This window comes from Cygnus olor, chromosome 16, assembly GCF_009769625.2.
Source record: "Cygnus olor isolate bCygOlo1 chromosome 16, bCygOlo1.pri.v2, whole genome shotgun sequence".
Lineage (NCBI taxonomy): Eukaryota > Metazoa > Chordata > Aves > Anseriformes > Anatidae > Cygnus > Cygnus olor.
This window is the reverse complement of record NC_049184.1, coordinates 13,826,015-13,851,176: the sequence shown is the minus strand read 5'-3', so window position 1 is coordinate 13,851,176 and position 25,162 is coordinate 13,826,015. Positions and strand designations below refer to the sequence as shown.

General features: G+C 45.4%; 1 protein-coding gene and 1 long non-coding RNA gene across 2 annotated transcripts; one reads left to right on the top strand and one right to left on the bottom strand.

The window, feature by feature from the left end:
- Positions 1-23,813, top strand: CHRNA4 (cholinergic receptor nicotinic alpha 4 subunit). Its single transcript, XM_040575921.1, has 6 exons — positions 1-545; positions 1,806-1,957; positions 5,601-5,645; positions 5,737-5,846; positions 13,380-14,760; positions 21,119-23,813. The coding sequence occupies exons 1-6, from the start codon at positions 485-487 to the stop codon at positions 21,242-21,244; spliced, it is 1,875 nt and encodes a 624-aa protein (XP_040431855.1). The 5' UTR covers positions 1-484; the 3' UTR covers positions 21,245-23,813.
- Positions 10,696-12,083, bottom strand: LOC121079063. Its single transcript, XR_005824850.1, has 2 exons — positions 11,566-12,083; positions 10,696-11,284 (listed from the first exon to the last, which is right to left on the bottom strand). It is a non-coding gene; the product is annotated as an uncharacterized LOC121079063 (long non-coding RNA).
- Positions 23,814-25,162: the final 1,349 nt, after the last annotated feature.

Below are 25,162 nucleotides of genomic sequence, written 5' to 3'. Positions count from 1 at the left end.
TAAATATACAAACACATCGTGCTCCTTCTTTGCTTCGTCAAGTGCCGGCGTTGGCATCGGTGGTCCATCAGCAGCAGAATCTGAGCGAAAGCTGCCGAAAGGGCTGGGGGAAGGGAGAAAGCAGCAGCAGCAGCAACGAGCAAACGGAGCAGGCAAAGCGCCCCGTAGCAGAGGGGAGAGGAGAGCCCAGGCAGGGTGAGCATTTCGTGCTTCTTTACAGGAGCTTTCTGCAGCCCTCACGCATCCCTTGCGAGCACGCGTCCATCTGCATCCCAGGGAAAAGCGTCTTTCTAGGAGCGAGAGCTGGAAATCAGGCAGAAGAGAATGGGAAGGATGTAAATCAGCTATTACTGCCTCCCGAAGAGAGGTGAGAGAGGGAGAGGAAGGAGTTCAGGGGGATGAAGCTGGAGGATCCGGAGACTCAGAGAGGAAAAGTTGCCCTGACGGGAGCCTCTGTGTGCTAGAGCCTGAGCTTTGCTCCACAATGGGATTTCTTGTGGCTAAAGGAAACCTCCTCCTCCTGTTGTGTGCCAGCACCTTCCCCGGTAAGTTTGAGAGGCTTTTCTTCCCCTGCTCTGCTCTTTAGCTCTTTTTCTCCCTTAGCCCTCTCTAAGGCATGCTGCAAAGCCCAGTCCCTTTCAGCGAGGAATTTCCCCCACTCCTGCATCCCCCTGCCCTGTTGTAGCAGTTCACCTAAAAATATTGCTCTGCTGAGCAGTGCTTTGCTTTTATTTTCTGCTCCTCGCCGGAACAGATGGCAAAAGGGTTAAAGCTCAGTGTGGAAGGGGACGGGGAGTGGACACAGAGGGGCTCAGCCTCTGCTTCTTGCCTTGGCTTTTCTCCCTGGATGAAGTGTGTTAATGTGTCTCGGGGGCGATAGCTGTGGCTGGGGAGAGTGCAGCCAGCTCTCAGCTAATGCTTCCCTTTGTATAATCCAGGGCAGGCTAAAGACTAAGTAGGAGCCATATTCCACGAGGGACGTGGGGAGAGACCCTGCTCCCTCTCCCCTCCATCCTTGGTGGAGGATGCATGTGCATGCATCCTGCACAGGGGTACAGCCCCCGGCAGCCCCCTGAAGAAGGGAGGATTTCATTTTTAGTTACCAGCAGGCACCACTGACAGCTCCTGTAGTGAACGTGCACAGTCAGAGCTGTTCCTTGCAGCATCCAACTTTTAAAGTATTATTGAGGGAAACTGCACTCTTGTGCAATTTCTGCTCTCCCCTTTCCTCTTCCTTCACCCACTGCTTTTGTGAAACACCAGCTATGAAGCTCAGTTTGAAGAGCTGAATTTCAACCTCTCCTTTATTATTATTTTTTTTCCGATGCATTGGATGCCAGTTTTCATGTGTAAATTTGTTCCGAGGTCCCTATCCCCCAGCAGTGTTTGACTGACAAGGCTGCTTTCTCCTTTTTGTCTTACCCTTCACATATCCCCCTTTACTGCTTGCAGACTTCACTGCTAGAAGCTTACCACAAAGTGGCCGTAAAAACTAAACCAGCTTCAGGGGAAAATGACCCATGTGGTGGTTTTAAAGTCATTTCAGTGATGCCCCACAGGATTTGGCCACGGTGGGTGAATGGAGGGAGAAATACACGGCAATGCCTGGGGGAGCAGGTAGGCAGGTCCCCAGGGTGGCATCACCCTCCCGTGTGTCCCTCCTTGGGGACATCCCCGGGGTCCTGGTAGGAGAAGGCTCTGCTCCCTGCTGTGACTGGGGGTGGGCTGGGGTGATCCTGCACCTCACCCTGGGATGCACAGCAGCTCCCGTGCCTCACCCTGCCCTGCCCGTGCCATCCCCGCAGCCTTCGGCCACGTCGAAACCCGAGCCCACGCGGAGGAGCGTCTCCTGAAGAAACTCTTCTCCGGGTATAACAAGTGGTCCCGCCCCGTCGCCAACATTTCCGACGTGGTCCTGGTTCGCTTCGGCTTGTCCATCGCGCAGCTCATCGATGTTGTAAGTGCAACCCATTTGTGCAATGAGCAGACAGGATTAACGGGGTTGGGGCTCAGGGGGGATGCTCCAGGTGCATGTTGGTTTTGCAGGCTGGTTCAGGGTCAGGTTGGGAAGCCTTTGCTCTCACAAGGAAAGTTATCACACAGACAGCTCTGCTGGAACGAGATGACTTGTGAGAGTAGCAGGTCATCAAACTGGATCCTTTGTTCTTCATTGACTAGAGCCAAAATCCCAAATTCCTTACCAAAACCAGTAGGACTGATCACAGCACAGCAGTGGAGCTGCTGGTATAAGTGCCAGAGGGTCCTGGCTAAGGAGAAAACAATCAGCTGATTTAGAATTTAAGCCATAATTGTTAACACTAATTGACACAAGCTAAGAGGAATAGTATTTTATACATCTCTGGAAGATAGCTGGCCTGAGGAGCTTTCTGCAAATGGAAGTTTTGAGGGTTGTTAGCTGCTCTGGCAGATATTTACAAAAATTATTCCTGAATGTTTGCTTAAATAAAGTCACACGTACAAACTGTGTGTGCTGTGTACAAAACGGTGTGGTCTGCACTCTGAGCTGATATGTATTGAAATGGTATTTAAAGGATTAATCTCTTACAGTGTGTTGGGATCAAGTGTCATAAATAGAGGCGATTCCTGCAGGCCGAGGGAAGCATACACACACGCACACACACACATCTAGCTTGTGCACGTCTTGCTCCTGTGTGCCTCTCTCAGTCCTTGTCAGCACAGAGTTGGCACAACAATTCTGTTAGTGCCCTTGAACATCTCTTGCACAGGTGTTGGTCATGCCTTTGGAGGTTTCTCTCTGTCACTTTTACTGTACTCCTATGGCAGATGAAAAGGCAGTGATAAAGGAAAGTATGATGCAAATTAAGGACATTGCTGGTGCAGGCCAATCACAGCAGATGACTCTCTACACTTTGTCTTTTTAGATAGGAGTCATTAAACTGGAGAAAAAAACTTTTAGAAGTTCTCTTAAAGATGATGAGATTTTTTAGTATCTAGATCTCATCCAGGAATGGCTGAAATAGCCAAGGCAATAAACAGAAATCTTAAATCATCCTCGATACTTTTTCCATACTTAGTGCTGCTGGAGCCTGCCCATTTCCTCCTGGCCACAGGAGCCCTCCTGAGACAGTCAAAGCCTCCTTCTCAATGGTGTGGCATTACGACCTTCATTCTCAATGAATCCCAAAATATTCAGGCTGAATATTGTCATTGGTCCATAGAGGCTTACAGCATTGTAGTTTTATGGGAAAAAAATAGACAGATTTTTACAGGGGAAAGAAGAACTTGAGGCTGCTACATCTCTGTGAGAACTAGTCCAAACACAACAGGCAGCCAAGTGCCAGAGTGAGCAATAAATGAAAAATGCAACCAGCCCCAGAGCTTTAGAGACCTTAAATGCAAAAGAAGTGCAGCTAAACTGGCTTGGGAGGTGGGAAATCGAAGCCACCAGTTGCTGGAGAGTTGCATGTCCTCATGCACAAGACACCAGCTTCCAGCTCTGCAGCACAGAAAGGGCCCTGCGGTCCTCCACTCCCTTACGTCAGCCTGAGGGATCCGGAGCTGTTTGCAGTTGCTAATGTTGAAGTTGTTCGGCTCTCATCTGAATAATTGATAAGGGTGAAGATGAGACATTAGTGACTGTGAAGGCATGAGAGACTTTCCATTATGCAGCTGCAGAATCGCGGAGGGGTGGGATCGATACACCTGCTTCGTGGTGCTTTTCCCAGCCTACTGGAGGAGAATTAATCTTCTTAAAATCATGTCAGTGGTTAGAAGTGCAACCACCAGGCAAGCTTGTGCCAGGGCTGCTGAGAGGAGAGGTCTCATCCCCTCCGACACTGGGGACAAGTGATACCCCTGCCACCTCAGCACTTTGACTGTCTGTGCCCCTTCCCAGCAGTGACAGTTCTGGTGCAAACCCCGGTGCAATTGTTAGACCCGGAGTGCAGCTCCCAACAACAAGAAGTCTGAAAGAGAAATCAGAGCTGTATTCAAATGCCAGCTCCTGCTGACAAAAGCTGGGATGGAAACGAAAATCAATGTGAAACTTGACAGCCCCACATGTCCTCAGCTCACCCCGTTGTGCTGGGGGTTTTCTGAGATGAGGTGGTAGGGGATCGAGCACTTGTCTGGGAGCAACCACTGAAAAACACACCTGGGCTCCTCAGATCATGTCTCTGTGGGGCTTTGTGTGCTGTGTTCACCCTGAGGAAAAAGGCCAGGCCGTGCAGCTCCACCACCACTGCACCCTGCAACCCCCTGCGAGAGGAACCCACAGGACTAGAGCCACCCTTCTCTGGGGTCAGGATGGCAGAGCCCTTGGGTGCAGTCCAGAGGTGGAAAACAGGCAGGAATTGCCACAAGGATCAGCACCCAGACAGTAACAAGGAACGTGGTGGAGACCCTTGGGCACCTGGCTTGCAGTGGTAGGAGAAGCAGGGTGGTCCAGAGCAGGGCATGGCAGCCCCCACCAGTGGCAATCCTGATCTCCCACCCGAGGAAGTAGCTGGAATTTTCCTTCCTTTGTTGCTCACTTGAATGTTTTTTTTTTGTATTCCTCCTTCCTCCTCATGCTCCTGGTCCCCAGCCCCTGGATGAGGATATCTCCTGTTGGGTTTTGCACTTGGTGCCACAACTGTGGTGAGGAGGCTCAGTGAGGGGGAGGCACAGCCCCGTGAATCTCCCAGCTTTTAGTGTTCGAACTAATCCTGAACTGGCACAAGAGCAAGGTTAATGATGAGCAGCTTGCTTCCAAATGAGCCCTGTCAACTGAGCTGGTTTTGTTGCCAGAACAAAGAGAGAGAAAAGAAACAAACATACAAACAAGCTTTGAGCTCTTGGACTAAACTCTGCCCTCCGTAATTCATCCTGGTTATTTACACAGGGTTTGTAACTTGTGTGCAAGGCAAGAAGCAATAATAATCAATCTACTATGGTGCTGCCTCACACTATTTAAAAGTGTATATGTAGTTCTACCTTCTCATGCTATATCTATTTAGAGGTGGAAAAAAGCCTACAAATTGACACCATGGGTATACACAAGGCTGTCCAAGGGTTATGTATCAGCAGAGTAGCTCGGTTTTGTTCACAAAATTCAATCCGTGGTGCTCTAAGTTTGTGTGTTTTGCAGAAGGAGAAACACCACTGAGCTTCATGTTTCCAGAACTGTGCTCACTGATAATGTTACACAGAAATACTAAGCACTACTTGACGATGAAAATGAAAATTGTAAGCAATGTGCACGTGAATGAAAATAAAAGTGCCCAGCATCCTCTTCCATCAGTGCTCAGGACAAAGCTGAGCTGAGGAGCTCTTCCCTCTGCCTGTCCTCATCATCCTAGGCTGAACCCATCAGCACCCAGGAAAATCCCAGTAAATTCAAGTCAGTCTGCTTGCAAGATTGCGTCGGTGCAGGCTCAGCTGTTCAGTGGTATCAGACAGCTGTGCCCTGTCCCGTGTTAAATGACAGAAACATCTGCTCTTTATTTCCAAGATGGAACTTATATTTATTGCAGAGGTGATTTAGAATTACAAAAATTAAGTACAATTAAGAGAAATGTAATGTGTTCCTTGGGGCACTTCCCCTGCTCCTGTAACTGATATCTGATCTTGCATTTCAGGATGAGAAGAACCAAATGATGACCACAAATGTGTGGGTGAAGCAGGTCAGTGCACCAAAATATGTGTTTTTCCATGTTCCATTTCAGTTTTTCAATCTGAGGTCTCCCAGGTTTGTAACTGCCCTGTTTTTGGCAGGAGTGGCATGACTACAAGCTGCGCTGGGACCCCCAGGAATATGAAAATGTCACATCCATCCGAATCCCCTCGGAGCTCATCTGGAGGCCAGACATTGTCCTCTACAACAAGTGAGTGTGAGCACTGTGGCCAGAAGGCAAACCCATCCTTGCAAATTTTCTCTGCCTGTGGCATCAAGGAGCTTCTTCCAATTGTCCCTCCTTATTTAATTCTCTTTGGTCGAGGTCTAAGTAGAGTCTCATAATATCTGTCCTAAATTCTCACAAAATCTGTCTCAGATGTGCCGTAAATACCATGACTAACATTCATCACAAGGGCTTTGTTCACCAAACGACGCTTTCTCTAACAGTGAGTTATGTGGGGGATGCCACGTACTGTTTTCTCTTCACATATTGGAGAGACAATTAATCTGGATAGGAGCTTTCAGTCCCTTTCAGCTTCATTTCACCAAGGAGCTCTCCCCTCATTCATCACCAGCAACTGGAAAAGCCAATTACCAAGACGGGCTTAAATAAGGCAAATATGCCCAAAAAATGTCAGACTTGCATGTCTACAAATACAGGTTTCAGGTCAAACCAATGGAATTCTAGAATTATTCCTAAATAGGTATTTTCTCCTGATCCCAAATGCTTGAAATCTCTCTCTTGCATGGACACCTTGCGGGGACCAAGTGGTCGTTTTCTTTCTTTCTTTTGCAGCTTGCTGATATTCTTAGAAAGAGTGTCCAAGTGCCAGGACTGATTTCTCCTTTGCTTATCGCAGCAGAGTTCTCCATCTCCTAGGGTGCAGGATACCCCAAGCTGCCTCCCTGCACGGGCTCCAGAGAAAACACTTGATGAGAGCATCAAATAAACCAATCTTTGTATGTGGCTAACACTCAGAGAAAACACTCAGAACAGAAGCCAGGCTCATTTCTAATAAGCAGTTGCCTGGTTCTGATATAATTTTGCTTTTGTTTAAAAAAAAAAAAAAAGCACTGAAGGAGAAATCTGTTTGGGGGATTGCGAGCTTTGGAGACTATTGAAATTGTTATCTTTCCTGTTAGCTTGCCTCTGATCCTCGGTGGTGTGGTAATTGCAAAACTTTTGAAATCACTAGAGATTAGGCCACTGGAAATTACTAGTTCCTAGTCACTTGGACCTTCCCATCTTACAGGAAAGAGAGCGAATATGATATGACAAATGCCTCATGTTGCAGCCAAGAAAGGTGCTCACAGTTTCCAATGGACCAAAAAAAAAAAAAAAACACAAAACATTGTCCTTCTCATTGTCTAATTACTGACGATGGTATAGATTAACAAATCTCCTTGTCTGTGGGATCTTCATGGTCCCTACCCCCTTGGCTCAGCATGCTCACTGTGGCTGATGGAGCATGGGCAATGCAAGGGGTGCCCTAGCACTAAAGGAGGAAACCTCAGCATCCTGCTGCATCCCTATGGTAGGTAGCAAGTCCTTCTGTCCTGGTGCCCTACTACCATGCTGTGAAATGTAGTGCCCCAGACACCTAAACTGAAGCTACAACTCTCCCTTTATCCATACTTATCATCAACAACCATGCATTCTCCCGATGGTTGTCATGAGTCTATCATACATTTTTAATTGCTTTCTTTATCCATGAATTAAACATGGCTGTAGACGCCAACCACTAGCCAGTCAGTAATGGTTTTCCATTAATTCTGTAGCTCTTTAGTGCTAATATTTGCCCATGCTCTTTCATATAGTGTCAAACACATATTATGTAGCCTGCTTTCTGCCCCGGATGTACTTTTCTCTTCCATCTGGCTTCTTACCAAACACATCTGAAGCTGCAGTCATCATCTTAGTTGCACTACTCTAACGATCCAGTTTCACAGTTTTTAGGGGTTGCACGGCAAGGGCAAGGCAGGGCAAATGTGGTGCAGGCAAGGGAAAACATGTAGCCTGAGGGAACATCAGGATGAGATTCTTCTGCACGGCGCCTCACCAACTGCTTAACCCCACCATGCTTCTCTTTTTTATGTTTCTCATTTCAGCTGGAAATGTTTTGGGAAGGTTTTGCAAAGACAGTGAATAGTCAAGGGTGATACAAATAAAGCCTCCCTCACATATTTTATATATTGTTTAGAGGCAATTTCAAGTCATATAGATAATTCTGTATGACTAACACCAACAGAAATGTCTGCATGGACCTTGGTGGAAGAGGGAGAGCGGCCACACTGGCCTTTTATACTCTTCAAGCTTTTTAATGTGAATTATTAACTGCTTACCATGTACTCTGGCAGAACGATGATGTTTCTGTTTGGGATGATATCCTTTGGAAAAGAGAATTTCTGGACAGGAGATTACATGAATGCCTCTCCTGTTTCCATGTGGGGGAATTTATAGAAATGGCAAAATTTAAATTGATTTGAGATTTACGTTGTTAGGGAAACCTAACCCCTTGTTGTGAATTATTCTCATATCTAAGCTCATTATTATCAAAAACTTCCATTTATCCACTCTAGAGGCTCAAATTAAATCAGTAAACTCAGCCGGTTTGGCCTAGAGAGTGTATGTAGTTGTCAACATTCATAAGGAATCTAAAACGAAATTAATATCCTACAGGGAAATTAATATGCTGCTGGGTTTTCAGGCTTGATGAGATAAGTTCCAAGACTCTGTAAATAGTCTCTACTAGATGTGACAAAACATATGTATAACAGAGGAATGTGAGTTAATAGTGAAATGACAAAGCCTCTCTTCTTCTCTGCCAAGAAGGCCAGCTGTTCTCTATCTGAGGCTGTAAAGGCTCTTCAGACACCACCAAATCATTTACAAATGGATTATCTAATCTTCTGCATTGACTTTGTTTCCCATTCATGAACGGACTTTAAACACACTTTAGTTTTCCTGTGTATATTTGAAGTAAAAAAAAAATATTTTGGGGGGTCTAATCGGCCCCTGAGGCTGCGTTTTGATTTTTTCACTGCTCCACCATTGTGTTGAATGATTCCAATCCAGTACATCACTGAAATTTCAGTGGAGAAAACCCAGAAACAGGACATTTGCAGCCAGTGGTCCAGCTGCTAAAGAGGAATGCAAGAACATGTCCTTGAGCCTAACGGATAGACAGAGAAATTGAAATGTGAGCTTCACTGGCTAACTTTCAAGTAGACACGCAGGATAGCATTGTAACATTTCTTTTCTCTACCCTGGTGATGGTAAAACCTGGGAAAAGGCTATTGGAAACATTCAGACCTCATCATTTACTTTTTCTCAATACTTTCTGGTGTTAACTGTTCCAAAAAGAAAATCCCTGCATTAGTCTCCATAGTCACAAAAAAAAAAAAAAAAGGAAAAAAAAAAGAGAGAGAGAGACAGGATCATGCATGATGTGAATGCAAATAAATATTTCAATAATTAAGAGGAGGAAATATCTTCAGGAACTCACCCAGTGATAATATGGACAAAAAGGATTACTGTACTGGGTTAGAAGTTCATCTGGCAGGCAGCTTTTGAAAATCATGAGAAAGCAAAGAGTTCTTTGAACTACACTGTAGTGGCTTGTTCTTTTGAACTGTACTATGATGTTTGCAACTAGTGAGGCTTATGGAGTAACACTGGCTTCCTGACTCATCTCAAAGCTGTTTGAAAGAAAAATGCCCAAAAGTGCCCCAGTCTAACCTTACAAATGTTGGAAACATTCTTGACATTTTTCTTCATTTGTGTGCATGCTTGCCTAGATATTGTCATTTTGCACCAGATTGTACTTGTAATAGGCCCATAATTGCTACTTCACACTTAAGCTTTCCTGATTCTCCTGGGAGTTTGAAATATTTTTAGAGAGGAATTATCTCTGTAGATGTCTTTGAGATTTGCCACCGAGCTCTTTCCTGTAATACACGAACCGATAGAAATCTCCAAGAGGGGTCTCTCTCACGGGCTGTTGCTGAGTTAGCATCTAAGGCTTCTGCCATAATGTTCAGGATGGAGCCGTTTTACTTCCAAAATGCTGATAAGGATGCTTGGCAAAAGGAATATTGGAAGCAAAAGCACAAATCCAGTACTCTTACAGCCTTCTGAGAAACTTGAGCCTATTTCATCAGTGTAGCGCAACCAATTCTGGGACAGATGCTTATTTTACTGAGGAATTATTGAAATTTCTGTAACCAATGATTTCCCAGCATCTGAGACAAGCAAATGTTGGGATGAGACCTGCAGAAGTTGACATCAGTGCACAGACACCTCCATCTATGCACCCAAGATCTGCATTGACACATCTGCTTTGTACCAAGAGCAGGTGCCAAGAGCCTGGATATATTCAAAATCCAACAGGACAAGGTCCTGAGCACCCTCTTGTAACTAACCCTGCTTTGATGAGAGAATTTGATCTTCTCCAGAGGCCCTTACCAACCTGTGAGTTCAGAGCAATCATTTTGCTAGTGAAAAATAATTGCTGAACATTTAAAAATTCTTTGATTTGCCTTTGGAGCATTTTAATCTGAACATTACGGATGCATCTGTTTAATATCTACAAAAAGGGTGCAGAGTTGATATTTTAATGGGGTCTCGAAACCCCTTTTTTTCTTGGTTACTGTTGTTGGATGAAAAATGCTTTAAATGAGGACATTCTAGCTATATCCATACATGGATATAGCTAATTTTCAAGCTTTTAAAGCTCTGTTTGGATTTAAATTGTATCATCAGAAATTAAAATAAATGTGTGCCTCATTTACATGCATTCTGAAAACATTTAATTTCGTGAGACGATGTATCTCCCAAATGCAGGGAAAATAGAAACTGGCAAAAAAATCTCCATCAGCAGAGATTTTTAATGAAATGCAGTTGATGGCTGCCAGTAAAACAATACCATCCTTGAACCCTTAGAAACTCAGAAGATTTTAGAAGAGCAGACTTTATTCCAGAAATGAGGAATCAAAGGCTGCAGAACACAGCAGCACTATTTCCATCAGAAAAGGAACAAGCAACTCTCTTCTCTTTATTGGCGTGCACTGTTGTATTTGACATGAAAATACAAGAGCTCCAGAACTTTACTGACAGATTTTTTCAAGCTGTCAGGTCAGGGTAATCAGGAGAGCCTGACTATCTTAATTCTCAAGTTCTTGTTGTGACGTTTACCTTGCGCTCACTCCTGCTTCCAAATGGCTTTTCATGACAACAGTCACAACACAATGGTGTAGACTGAGTGAGGAAAATGTGCTACCTCTACAAAGGAATGACTGGAGATTTTCCCTGCAGATCTCCCACCTACCTGTCTAAGGAATCACTCGCGTTATGCAGTGACAGTTGGCACAGCTTGGCCAAGAACGGTGCAACAAAGCTTTCCACAAGGAAACAGGGTTTCCCCAATCTCATAAGTGCAGACTTCATTTATAGATAGTTTTCGCAGCTTGATACCTTGGAGAGATTGAGGAAAGGCTTTTGGAGACTGTCAAAAGATGGGTGACCTTGTTTGCTCCTTCCCTCACGTCAAGGTAAGCAGAATGAGAACCCTGCATCGGCAGCACGCCAGCAGGCACAGCTTCCAACTCAGTAAGCATATGCTTGAAGGTCCAGTGTGGGTGGCAAGCCTGGGAAAATAGGAAAATAGGCAAATATATATATATATGTACACAAAGGGTTAAGACAACTGCTAACACTACCTTTGCACAATATAGCTGGCCTAGATACCCTCTATCCACAGCAGCTTCTTAAAAATTGCTCAGGTATCTCTATACGGAACTGTAGTGAGAAGTCCAAACACCCCCAGTAAAACCCATCTGAGGTCAGGAATTACTTCACAGCCTTGTTATGTGGCTAAGAGAAAAGCAGGAGGATTCCAGGATGTTTCATGGCCCCTCACAGTCATTACCTGACTCCCAGCTGCAAGGCACAGTTGTCTTGGATCTGTTCCCACCATGGCACTGGAGGCAAAATCCAGCATGGACAGGAGGGCCACAGCTGCCTGCAGTAGTGTGTGAGGTGAGGACCCAGGCTGAGCCTGGGCTGTTGGGCAAACAATTAAAAAAAAAGTCTTCCTCCTCAAAGAAGCAGCTCAGTTGCTGAAATAATTGGCATACAAGCTCTGCAGCATCCCTCTGGTTACAGCTATGCCTACAGAAGAGAGGCGTGTGGGTAGGCACGGGAAGATGGCAAAATTGCCAGACAAGACAGTTGTGGGAATGAAACACAATGTCTGCACAAACCAGCTACATGATACATAGGGGAATTATTATTGTTCCTGGGTGGGCTTTTAGCAAGAGGTTCGTGCCCTTTTCCAACAGCCTTAAAAGGGATAAAGAGGCACCCATATTGTTTACCCAGCCACTTACATACTGTGCTACCTGAGAAAGAAACAATGGTGAATGTTCATTATCCCTTTGCTGTAATATAAGTCCAATTATAAACGTATTGTTCCATTAATGAACAATTTAATCATGCCTCTGAGATCTCATTAAATGCTGAATTGGATTCCAAATTCCTACTGAGATTTAGAAAGAAAACCACCAAGAACAGCAAATGCTGGAATGTCTCTTGCTGTGCATGTTTCGTGTCTCAATCTGGCTCTACAGGGCAGGCAAAACCCAGGAGGAAACTAGATGGTTTTCATCCAGAGAAAGCAGTCCATGAGTGTAAATTAGATATGAAAAAGAGTCAAGAAAGGAGTTAGGTGCATGGTACAACATATAGAATAAAAGATAATGGTGGTTTTGCCTTGACACCTTGGGACAGCAGTCTGGGTTTGTACATATTTATAGCTTTTCTGTCAAAAAAAAAAAAAAAAAAACTTGCAGCAAAAAGCAAATATTTTCTATTATAGCAGCAAGATTTGAGTTAAAAAGCCTAGTTCATATTACACAATCATTCTGGGTTTATTTTTCCATGAATTCCAGCAAACTGGAAAATTGTTTCAAGAAACAATTATCTGGGTTGTGATCCTGGGGATCAGGGGCATTTCCATCTCTGCCTGGGTATGTGTTAGACAGCTCACTAAGGGCCAGATCCTGCCAATCTTTCCCCAAACGATACGCGCTGTCCCTGAGGTCCCAGCACCAGGACCAGGCCTCAGAGTTCCTTGGTCTCCCTCTTTTCTCTGACTTTGAAGTTTTCTGATATAAAATCTTGTTTTGTTATCCATGCATCTGATATCAGCATACAGTTCTCAATTGAGCATCCCTGTAAAAAGACACTGAAAATGGCAGCTCTCTCCCTGACGGGGAAATCAAGAGATTAACTGCTATTATTCCTATTGATATAACACTCTTACTGTTTTCCATGTAAGAGACTGAATGATTACCCAACACTCTCATTTATAGTGGCTGTCACAATTAATTCTACAGAGCTCACAGCCACACCGCCTGGTTCCTCCCACCTCTAAAGCAAAGGAAACTCAACCCTCTCCAGGACATTTATGGGAGACCTTCGAGGAAAACTTGTGTGCATTTACCTCCAGGGCATGGCTTATGCAAGGCAAGGCCTGACATCTGTATGCAAATCCGGTGCTTGCATAAGCCAACAGAGTTCAAAAACCACTGGGTAGGGTGGATGGATCCAGTGTTAGGGCATGATGCATCTCCCAGGTGCCCTGAGTACAGTTTTGGAAGCCAAGCACTAAATATCGTATTTCTTTAGAACTGAGAAGTCTCAGACAACTGTAGTCTCTTTCTTTCTTCTCTTTCTCCCCAGTGCTGATGGTGACTTTGCGGTCACCCACCTGACCAAGGCTCACCTCTTCTATGATGGGAGAATTAAATGGATGCCACCTGCTATCTATAAAAGCTCCTGCAGCATCGATGTTACCTTCTTCCCCTTTGACCAGCAAAACTGTACAATGAAATTTGGCTCCTGGACGTATGACAAAGCCAAGATAGACTTGGTGAGCATGCATAGCCATGTGGACCAGCTGGACTACTGGGAGAGCGGGGAATGGGTCATCATTAATGCTGTGGGCAATTACAACAGCAAGAAATATGAATGCTGCACAGAGATCTACCCCGACATAACTTACTCCTTCATTATCCGGAGGCTGCCACTGTTCTACACAATCAACCTGATCATCCCCTGCCTGCTTATCTCCTGCCTGACTGTCCTGGTCTTCTACCTGCCCTCTGAGTGTGGAGAAAAGATAACTTTGTGCATCTCCGTGCTGCTATCCCTCACTGTGTTCCTGCTGCTCATCACGGAGATCATCCCTTCTACCTCCTTGGTCATCCCCCTGATTGGGGAGTACCTGCTGTTCACCATGATATTTGTCACCTTGTCCATCATCATCACCGTCTTTGTGCTCAACGTGCACCATCGTTCCCCGCGCACCCACACGATGCCTGACTGGGTGAGGAGGATCTTCCTCGACATAGTCCCACGTCTCCTCTTCATGAAACGTCCCTCTACGGTGAAAGACAATTGCAAGAAGCTCATTGAATCTATGCACAAAATAACCAACTCACCGAGACTTTGGTCCGAGACCGACATGGAGCCCAACTTCACTACCTCATCTTCCCCCAGCCCCCAGAGTAACGAGCCGTCACCCACAGCTTCCTTCTGTGCCCACCTCGAGGAGCCAGCCAAACCCCAGCCTATCTGCAAATCTCCTTCTGGGCAGTACTCCGTGCTACACCCAGAGCCTGTACAGGTGACCTGCTCCTCTCCGCAGCCCTCACGCCACCTCCTGAGTGACACCCAGACCACATCCATCTCCAAAGGCAGGTCGCTGAGCGTTCAGCAGATGTACAGCCCCAACAAGGCAGAGGAAGGGAGCATCCGCTGTCGGTCCCGAAGCATCCAGTACTGTTACCTGCAGGAGGACTCTTCCCAGACCAACGGCCAGTCCAGTGCCTCACCAGCATCCCAGCGCTGCCACCTAAATGAAGAGCAGCCCCAGCACAAGCCCCACCAGTGCAAGTGTAAGTGCAAAAAGAGCGAGGCGGCCGGCACACCGGCTCAAGGAAGCAAGACTCACAGCAACAAAGGAGAACATCTCGTCTTGATGTCCCCAGCACTGAAGCTGGCAGTGGAAGGGGTTCACTACATTGCAGACCACCTGCGAGCAGAAGATGCAGATTTCTCGGTGAGTATGCTAACTTAGCCTGCTCTCCTTGGGTAAGCCAAAAATCACCTGCTAAGGAAGCCCCTCTAAACACGAGGGCTATGAAAGTATACTCAGTAAGTATAATCATCATGGTTCCTGGACACACTGGCACTATAGATATGAACAGAGAGTTTGTCCTTGGGGTCTTGGCAGGCATGTGGGCCAAGCCACACTCTGGGCTGCTCTAGAGCAATAAGGTTCTCCAGCAGTAAAGAAAGAGGAGTAAAGTTGTTGTCAAGTAGGACCAGCTGTAAAAGACAATAGTAATCCTCCCCCCAACCCTTCTTCTTTTTTGGGGTGTGTAGGAGGGGATTTAATTTGTTTTCCTTTTTAGGGGATCAAAATGTAGCTAGAAAAAAAAGAAATCCTTTAGTACTCTAAAGCCTGAACCATTTTAAAACACCTCTAATTGCAGCCAAGGATGTGATTTTAATTGAGGCCAGAGGGCACCTTGCAGAATTGGGCTCCATGCCATGATTCTTCTACAGGGAACAGCCAGAGGAAGTGCCAGCGTAATTTGTTGTTGTCCCATTCCTGAGAACAGTATCAGCGAGTGCACTTTGACGTTGGTTGTGACAGCGTTGCCCTAGCATCCCTGCCTTGGTAGTTCAGCGGTTCACAGCCCTGCTCTGAGCACGAGAGGTCACATCACAGCTCTGAGTTATGCTTTCAGTTTTTTTGTAGATAAAAGCCAAAAACTGTATTATAATGAGATAGAGCAGAAACAGAATCCTCCCTGGAAGCCAGCTGTGCATGCTGACTTTCCTGAGATGGTCAGGCTCTGACCTGTGCCTCCACCAAGGGTGAGATGTCTCCTGCGAGATGCTTAGTGCCGCTGACCCTTGTGAGCAGTCAGGGAACTCAGGACCTCAATGGAGCAGCCCCTTCACATTGCTGTGCATAAAAACCCTTTCCCAACATTACTACTTGGGAGCAAAAAGCCCCTCATCTGTAGGAAGCAGCTAAGATGGAGAGAGAGAGAACAGAAAAGCAGTGATCTGATGGGAACGTAGCAGACTTCTTTATAGCTGAGCCTCTGACAGACAGGGAATTTGCACTTGGTTTTCTATTCAGCATTGACTGTGGTTACTGAGCCTGGGAAAGCAAATTCCCAAAATAGGCTGAGGCTGTGGGAAGCGCGTAGTAGCGTGGGGATGTTGCAGGGTATGTTTAGCTCTGCATGCTGCGATTCCTCATTAGTGGACTTCCATGGAGCAGTTGGCTCTGTTTGTGGGAAGGCGGGTGGGCAGACGGGCAGACAAACTTCACACTTACTCTCAGGGGGTAAATATGGCTACAAATAGAAGTAGAGGCTGAAAGAATTTATTTTAGTGGAGATGGTGATGCACATACAAATGCCACATCCTATTACACCTCACTGCTCTGCCCCTACAATACTATGGATACAGCATGCGAGCTAATTATGGTCATACTGAGGGAAGCCACAAGCTTTTTCCTAAAGAAGACATTATCTGGGTTTCTTAGAGGTACCAGTCAGCAACAGTACCTTTTCAGCTGTTCTTACAGTTCGATTGTCTCCAGATTTACAGTCAAAGCAAGTCGCAGTGCTTTTACGCAAGACTTCCTGGGCTTGAAGAGTATCTTTATATTTGCATTTTTCACAGCACTGAGCACTTAGCAGCAGCAACAAAGGACTAAGTGCTGCTGTCCATTTATGTGCTCCTTGGTGCCACAGTTTGAGAGGCCTCTGCTCTTTAATGTATTTTGCTCCACAACATCCCTTTGAGGAAGCAGCTGTTTATTCCTCATTTTGAGGAGTGACAGCCAAACCACAGGGATGAGATGACCTGTTCAAGGTCGCAGAACAAAATTTGTGGCAGAGAAGGGCTATGAACCCCCTCCTTCATTACTTGACAGCCCGGCTCCCTTTTGTGGGCTAAAATATTCTGCAAGCACATTAGGACTTTGGGAATTAAACTCTGCTCTCTCCGACTGGTAATAATAAGAAGTAAACCCATGGAAGTCAATTGATTTTAACTCACATATTTCCCGGTGGTGCAAATGAAAGAATAATACATCGACAATACTTCTCCTTTTGATTGATTCTCTTTCTGCTAAGCTTGTTGATATCAACAAGAACTAGGCTGATGAATATCTTGTGTCCTTTCCTTTTAATCCATCATTGCAACTTTCTTCAAAATGAAAATGGCCTCCAGAGTCTTACACCTTCTACTACTCTTGCCTCTTGAACTGAGGCAATTAACCCAAGGAGAAAGCTATTAGACATAAAAAGCAGAAGAAAAAGGGGCAATTCTGTGGGCTCTAAGCAGACCTCTTGCCAGGACAGCCTGCGAGCAAAGGCACCATGAAAACCACCAGCAGTGAGTGGAGAAGGGTCACCCTGGCACCGTCGACGTCCCGGGCTCCCTGGAAGAGTGGGCTCCCTGCCACAGCTTTCTGTTCTTTCATACCAAATGTGGTCTGCATGATAGGCGGAGGTTGGGTTTTCAGATCTGGGGGAATAATTACTGGCCCTGACTTTTTTTTTTTTTTCTGGAGGAAATGTGCTCTCATGGAATTGAAAATTACTGTAGGGAGCAGAGATGATCTAATAAAATAAGAATTTATTGAGGAAAAAAAAATAAGTACTCAAAAATTTGCTATCATCTTAAAATCAAATTGTGGCATTTCTACCAGAGACAGAGGTCTCCAACAAACCCCTCAGCAGACACCTCTCATGCAGCTGCAGCCCTGAGACCTAGCTCAGTGCTTCTTGGGTGATATTTTCAGACATGTACCTTCGCAGAATGGGAGCAGAGCTTCTTTTAAACTTTCTCTTTTCTAAAGCACCATTGCCACAGGGGCAGTGTTTCTAAATTAAAAGTAAATAGCTCATTTAATTAAGTGCTTCAGCAAAGAGAAAATGGGAAATGCAAGAGGCAGTTGTTTGTTACAAAAAGGTATCTGCAAACAGCACAAGCACAACAGCTTGCTGGGGGAAATGCAAGATGGAATTGTCCTAGCATATGATAGAAATGCCATTAGAAATTAGTTGCAGGCTGAGAAGCAAAACAAGTTGCATGTCACACAAAAGCCAAAATAAGCACACACCGTCCGGAAAGCCTCATTGTCCTCGTGACTGTGTGCATCTCAAGACTACTCTAATAAGAAGTCTTTGAAGACAGCTTAAAAAATAAAATAGGAGATAAAATAGCTGAGGGGGAGGGAACACAGGATAATCTCACCGGTTTATTTTTAACAAAGTACAATAAAACCCCTCGGGACTGCTCTAATCTGTGTTAGAGGCTCTGGCTCCTGAGAATCAGATGTCATTTGGGGGTCCCCAAGGCACCTCAACCCTTCCCTCATACCCTGGGGCCCAGTGCCTTATTCCCACTGCTCGGACTTGTAGGCAGCTGAACCAAGAAAGAGCCACAAATTCCCTGATCTTGCAGGAATTTGGGGGTGGAGATGTCAGCTGGTTCCTGCCCCTGATCTTTTCCCGAATACAGTTTTGAGTGAGCCTCTTAAAAACTAATCAGAACACAGCTCAGGAGTTGGGATGGCAGATGTTGGCAGCTGCATAGATGCTGCCATAGAGGTCTCCGTGGATCACGCTCCACGTGGGATGCTGGAGAGTTTCTGTCACAGGGAAATGCTACCAAGCTGTCAGAACACAAAACAAAACAAAACCCAGACCATTTGCTTTTCCTCCTCCTCTTCTTTTCATTGTCTCTCTGTAACGCCTCATTCCATCCCTCTGTGCTCTTGCTCTGAAGCTGGATACTGATTTTGCAAACTTTTGATGCACTCCCAGGCACCATTTTAAAGATGGGCTGAGTATTTCTATATACACCACATCTGAGAGCAAATCTCAGTTGGACTTTTAAAGTTGTTTCTCTTCTTCCATTTCCCCGTTCCTTTCTCAAAGAGAAATTCATCTAGTTTATTTCTTTTCTTCAAGTGATCTACACTTATTTCTACAAATACAAATATTCAAAAAAGCCTATTTTGCCAGAATGAGGAATTATTTCTCTCAACCCAGCTTTCCAGTCGGACATCAGATGGCAAATTTCAGATTTTTCTTACACACTGGCTGCTTCATGAGATGCTAAACTTTTAAATATAGTCATCCAGAGCTTGCTTAGCTGGCCTTCTCACCAGAAATTTTAAGCATCAGAGACTCACTCCAACTCTCAGCAAATGATGAATAGATCAGAAAATTGGTACAGCAAAAGGGAATTATCCACTGTGACTTCATCCTTGGGATGAGAGAATACCTTTTGATTTCAAGGGCTACTATTTCTTATGATTACCCTAACGACAGAAAGATGTGCTCATTTCCCCCATGAAGATAACTACCTTCAGGATGAGCCTCAATTTTTATTTTTATTTTTACCTTTGTTGAATAGTAAAGACCTGCTAACTTGATGTTATTTTTAAAGTGAACAAAATTATCCATTGCATGAAAATATTTAGCTGATTCTTACACTTCTGAGAATGTCCAGGGATTCCTGAAATTTAAGATTCTTTGTTCAGAGGACAAATTATGGGAAAAAAATAGCATGTCTCTGCGTACTGAGCCAAGGAGCTAGAGCAATACTGTAATCCTTAAAGGGAGTTCACAAGGCAAGTAATGAGGGAGCAGTTAAAGAGCTCACTGTTGGCATTGCTTCAGCTGAGTGCTATCGCTGCTGAGGCACAGAGTGAAGACGGGTGCTTTGCAAATACACTGGATGATTCATGACGGGTTTATGAAGGGCTCAGCAAGCCAAAATGAAGAAAATTCACATACGTTATCTGCAAAGAATAGTTTTCTTAGCACAACAAATCATCACGTTTGTCCCAGAAGCCAGGGCTGTATATTCTCTCCCTCTGACCCATCATGATTCCTGTGTACCATCCACAAGATGTAAGATAAACTTTAGTGGTGCATCCATGACTGAAGAAGAAAGGGAAAACTCAAGGTGAGTTTAGGTGAGTTTACAGAGTCTGTGCTGTGCTCAGAGCTTGCTTGTTTGGTGCTGGAAAATCATAATATTTTAGGACCTGAAGTTGCCACTATACCTGTGAAAATATCATCTCCTGCAAATGGCTATTTCAGTGATATTTGGACTGCTTCCTTTACCAAAATGATCATTCAGCATTATCAGCAATTCCTTTATATATATATATATATATATATCTCAAACAAGGTCTCTTACAAAAAAAAAAAAAAAATATATATATATATATGCTGGGTTACTCACTTATTAACTGTGTTTAAAACAAATCTGGGATCTGAGAATGAAAAGGCCTGCACCATTAGTGCTATATTATTATTGCACTGCACTTTTCATGCATGCTACAGCCCCATATATGCAGCAGCTTTGGGCACAGCGAAGCTCTGTTTGCTCAGGATCTCAGAACAGTGGGTCCAGTAAAGCAGCCCCAGCAAAGTGCAGCATTGGCTTTGCTCTCTCCTTCTCCTTACCACCTCACTCCTGATTTTCTGCAGCAACGACCACTGGAGAGGTTTGAGCTAGCTCCCGCTGAGCTGTTTTCCCTAAAGAGGAAGGCAGCCTGCCAAACTTCAGCCCAGAGCTCAAGGCAACATCAGGGCTATTAATCACCAAGTGGTACATTGTAGGGAATTATAATGACTACAGCCATATCAAATAAAGTTTCACCATCTAATCAGTCCTCTTCCTGGGAAAGAAATTAATAACAGCAAAGGCATAAAAGAAGTTTTCATACGTATGTGGTTTCTTACTTGATGAAATATCCATTTACAACAGGTCTTGCCTGCTGGTATTAATAAGTACTAGATTTCCCCGGGGAGGAATTGCTGGAAAATCCTCCCACAGCAAGACAAAAGTGGAGAAAAAGGATGAGGAAAACCGCTTCTTTTATTTGCTGGTTCATTTTCACTGCTTACTCAGCCAAATCTGTAAATCCCTTCACAGAATGAGTTTGGCTTCATTAATCTGTAAGCAAATCTGTTTACTAGCACGAAGAAACGAGCAATTCCTTTTCCTCCCTCAGCTTGAATCTCAGCCTCATTTACACACCCAGTTACAGCTGTTGCTCATGGAAAATGGGATCGTGAGTGTGCAGACAAGCTGAATTATCCACAGGCATACGTCATCCCTGGGGAGCTCTGAACAGGGCTTGCAATCGCACGAGCACACCCACGCAGCCTGGGAATGTCTCCCATGCAGGCGTTAGAGCAAACCTTTGCCATTGTACATGGCCATTGTATGTAAGTGAGATCCTCCCCTCCTATCTCAGGACTTAAATTAAAATACTGCCTTCGGGAATAAAGCACTATTAATCTTTAAACGCTATTAATCTCAATTAAGCCTCAATAATCGGCCTTTCATCTCTGTCTTGCCAGGTGAAGGAAGACTGGAAGTACGTTGCGATGGTCATTGACAGGATCTTCCTCTGGATGTTCATCATTGTGTGTTTGCTGGGAACTGTCGGGCTCTTCCTCCCACCGTGGCTGGCAGGAATGATCTAAGCATAGCCACAAAAAGAAGAAAATCTATCCCACTCTGTGGATTTTTCTTCACCTGGAAGGAGATGAGCAGAGAAATGGAGCCAGCCCTTTGAATAATTTACTGCGTGTCTGCGCATGAGTTGTTCCAGAGCACTCTGGGAACACTTTCCAAGGTCACATCGTTTTGCCGAGCCATTTTCATCTCCTCCATCTAATTTCGGGGAAAAGTTCTCATTAAAGATTGTACATAGCATGGTGGCATTCATTGGCATATACTCAGCAATGTAAGCCCACGAGCTTGCTCCCTAAAGCAGCACCAACAGAGGCTTCGTGTATCCAAAGCAGCCCCTGGCAGATCAGCTCCGCTCGTCTTCAGAGCTCTCCGCGTGCCCTGCCTTGTAACCTTGCCCTGTCCAGCTGAATGGTTCAGGACCGCGTGTCCCTGTACGAGTCCTTTGATAAATAAAGCTCCAAATTCGGGATACCTGTGCAGGGTGTGTGCTGTGCGTTCAGGGGTCAGCTGGCACAGGCAGACAGGCTGAAGGAATTGCTCACTGCAGCTCAGTCTCTCTAGGACCAAAAGGGATCATTAGCCCCCAAAACACAGTGGTTGCAGTGATCGTATTGACAGAGTTTTCTTTGGCCAACACCCTTCAGAAGCCATGGGGATGAGGGACATCATCAGCAAGTGAGGATCAGGCAAATTAATGGAGTGTTTGGTGCTGAGTTTCAGACCATGTTTGTAGGATTTTGGTGTGCTTTCATGGGAAATTTCCTGGATCCCAGTTCTGGCTGCTGCTGAATAGCTGGGAATCACCCTGGGCTGTGAAATCCTTACCGTAGGTAGGCAATGTGGTTGGTGTTACACAAGAGGTGGAGAAGGTACGGCAGAAATCTGGGACAGTGTGTCAGTGTAACAAAGAAATGGGCCGTTCCTTGTGAAAACCTGAACAGGACAGGCACCGGCACTTGGGAATTCAGAATGGCACTTTGCAGAAATTACAGGAATTTGGGCTTTAAATTCAGTTAGTCAGTCTGAATGTCTCATTGGCTGATCAGATTTTAACCAGCCAGTTAAATAAAACAGCATAAAGAAACCAGCAGGCATGGGCTGACTGCTCTAACAGAGTGGCACTATTTCACCCTGCTGCTGACCTCTCCTAGAAGATGCTTATTCTGGATTAATTTTATTTTTCAAGCCCAAAGCCCAGTGCAGCAGACTATCTGCAGGTCCTGGTACGAGTCAGAGCCTGGGGTGGGGGGCTCACTGCACCCCAATGTGGGAGGGTGGGACATGAGGCTCACTCACACTCAGCTGTGTTAGCTTGGGACAGAAGCACTGGAATGGGAATAAAATGCCCTAAGGAGACTCTTTCAAACACAAGACACTGCACGCAGTTCAAGCAGTACAAGCTAAAAATCAAAGCGACCATCAAAGTGTTCAGCCTGCTTGGCCTGCTGACCCCGCTTGCTTTTCTTGTGGCAGAAGCTGCAGCTGACCTCCTTGTTCACATCCTCGACTTGTGATCCCAACACAGCCCAGCCGTGGCATGGGCAAGTTCCCCAGGAGCTGTGCTGGTACTGGTACGGCAGCCAGCGAGCCTGCTGCCTCTTTGCTTGTTTTCAGAATAAAGAGACTCGCTCTTTGGAGATGCTAATTTATCCCTTTTCACAGTCAGTGAGCTCGCTTATGGCAAGGAAAGGAAAACAAACAGTCAAACATCTTCAAGGTCTAGTGCATCCATGTACAAGCACAGCTGCAGCCAGCGTGGAGGCGGCTGCATGCGGAGGGGGATGCGCTGCGGTCTGTATGCAGACAAGCTGCTCTTGCACAGGCAGCCTGAGCTCACAGTTCAAGTGCACGGATGAAATAATCAGGGAAAGTGAGAGGATTTTTGACCCTGGGCACTGTTGTGCCCACCATGGCTGCTCAGAAAGAACTCCCTGTACAACCTCCTCCTCCAGCCCCCGAGCAGCAGTGACAGCAGTACAGGTGGGAGGCTCGGCTGTGCACGCACACCTGTAGCAGTAACTCCACCCAGGCTGTCTGAGAGAGGATGGAGAGTGGGCAGCAGCTTGGGTCTCTGCTCTTGTATCCCAGCACAGGTCGGCTGGGGCAGCAGCGGGGGTGATGGTGGCTGTATGGCAAGAGCTGCGATCAGGTCCCTGCCTAGCAGAGAGGAAGGGCTTGGGGGTAGCAGTAGAGCTGATAAAGGTTTAAGGGCAGATATAAGAGCCAAATGTTTAGGGTGGCATATTGTGAAATTCTGTAGGAGAAGGCATAGGCTGCATGTTGTTCACAGCAAAGAGACCATCCCAACTCACCACCTTTTCTGAAAAAAAAAACAAAAACACCACAAACAAAGATAACCAAACCTGGTTATTACCGGTGTGCACCGTGCAAACAGCAGCATCTCCAGGGTAGCACCGCACTGTGACAGCAGAGGAGCAGGACGGCCTGGCAAGGGCACAAAAACGTAATTCTGAGCCTGGCAGAACAGTCCTGCCGCACTGGGCTGCCTGCACACACCTGCTCCATTAGCACATCAGCATATCAGGTGTCATTAGGGATAATAAGGATGGGGCTGCGTCCCTGAAGACTCAGCACCCCTGCGGGATCACAGCGTTTGGCAGAACAAGATGAAAAGCTACAGCTGAAACCAGTTACCAAGATGTTGCTGGCATTTGGGAAGAAGCTCAGATAATGCAGGTCACTGGTTTCCACTGGTGTTGCTAACATCGTAACACTTCTCATACACTGGCAACTCCATTTCTTCTCACATAGCATTAATATTCCCCCAGTTTAAAGTTCAAATAAAGTCTTGCTTTCTGCTTCTGATGTGCCTGTTGGTAAAATTCAAGGGAGGAAAATAAGAACCAAGCCCCAGCTCTCTCTCTTGGACAGATTATTTCATTTTGGAGGTTACTAAAGAGGATGGTATCCCTCCATAGGATTCAATGATCAGAAACTGGAATTAAACTGGGATATAAATCAGACTGTAAGTGTAGAAAAATGAATAATTCTGCTATTCAAAACCCATGAAACAAAAAAAGAGATTTTAACATATGAAAGGCTCCAGGGGAAAAAAAAAATGTGTGTAGCCAGGCTGTTTTGTAACGTTTCCAGCTCAGAATTGATCCCCAAGACTTGACTGACCAAGCTGACTTCAGAAGGGTGGGGAAGCAAGATGGATACAACAGGAACTCTAAAGTTGTCTTGGGCAAAACCTGGAGCAAAATACCCGATTTTTAGGACCTGAAAATGCAAAACTAAAGACCCCAAAGATATCACAAGAAGCAAACACGGAGGCTGATTGCTGTTGTGCTTGTGGAGATCATATCCTCACCATGGTGGTTCGTGCTTTCCCACCAGAACAGCTCCACTGACCACAAGAGGAAGAAGATCAAAGGCACAGAAACCTGCCTGCAATCACCTCAGTTACAACCTCTTTTTTTGATTCCCCTTCCATCCCCTTTTTTCTGGTTGCCAAATACTCACTTTGTCTGGACCATCTTCCCAGCCATAAGGCACTCAGGATATTTTATCTGCAGCTGGCTGGTAGGATGAGCTATGTAATTCCCACTTCCCCAGCTGTTTTCAGGGCTGTCGTCCATGATATCATCACATTCTCCAGTGAGTTAATTCACATAACCTATAGCACATCCCTTTTGCATAAGTTTCTCTCCAGACATTTCTCTAGAAACTAGACTCAAACAAAGCCAATTGTGCAGAGACAGACAGACACCTGTGAGATGTAAAACATATCCAGTGCTAAGGAAAACCTCCTGTAACAGCCCCACCTGCTTTGATAGCCCCTATGGGCTCTGTTTCACTGCAGTGACGCCTTTTTGTAAGGTATTTTGTCTCCACCCATAAAATCTTTTTGGTCTCCAGCCCTTTAAATTTGGGCAAGCCAAGCTACTGAGTCTTGGAGAAAG

Coding starts and splice junctions, on each gene's coding strand:
- CHRNA4 (XM_040575921.1), top strand. CDS start 485: ATGGGATTTCTTGTGGCTAAAGGAAACCTCCTCCTCCTGTTGTGTGCC. Junction 546..1,805: donor GTGTGCCAGCACCTTCCCCG/GTAAGTTTGAGA, acceptor CCATCCCCGCAG/CCTTCGGCCACGTCGAAACC. Junction 14,761..21,118: donor CAGAAGATGCAGATTTCTCG/GTGAGTATGCTA, acceptor CTGTCTTGCCAG/GTGAAGGAAGACTGGAAGTA.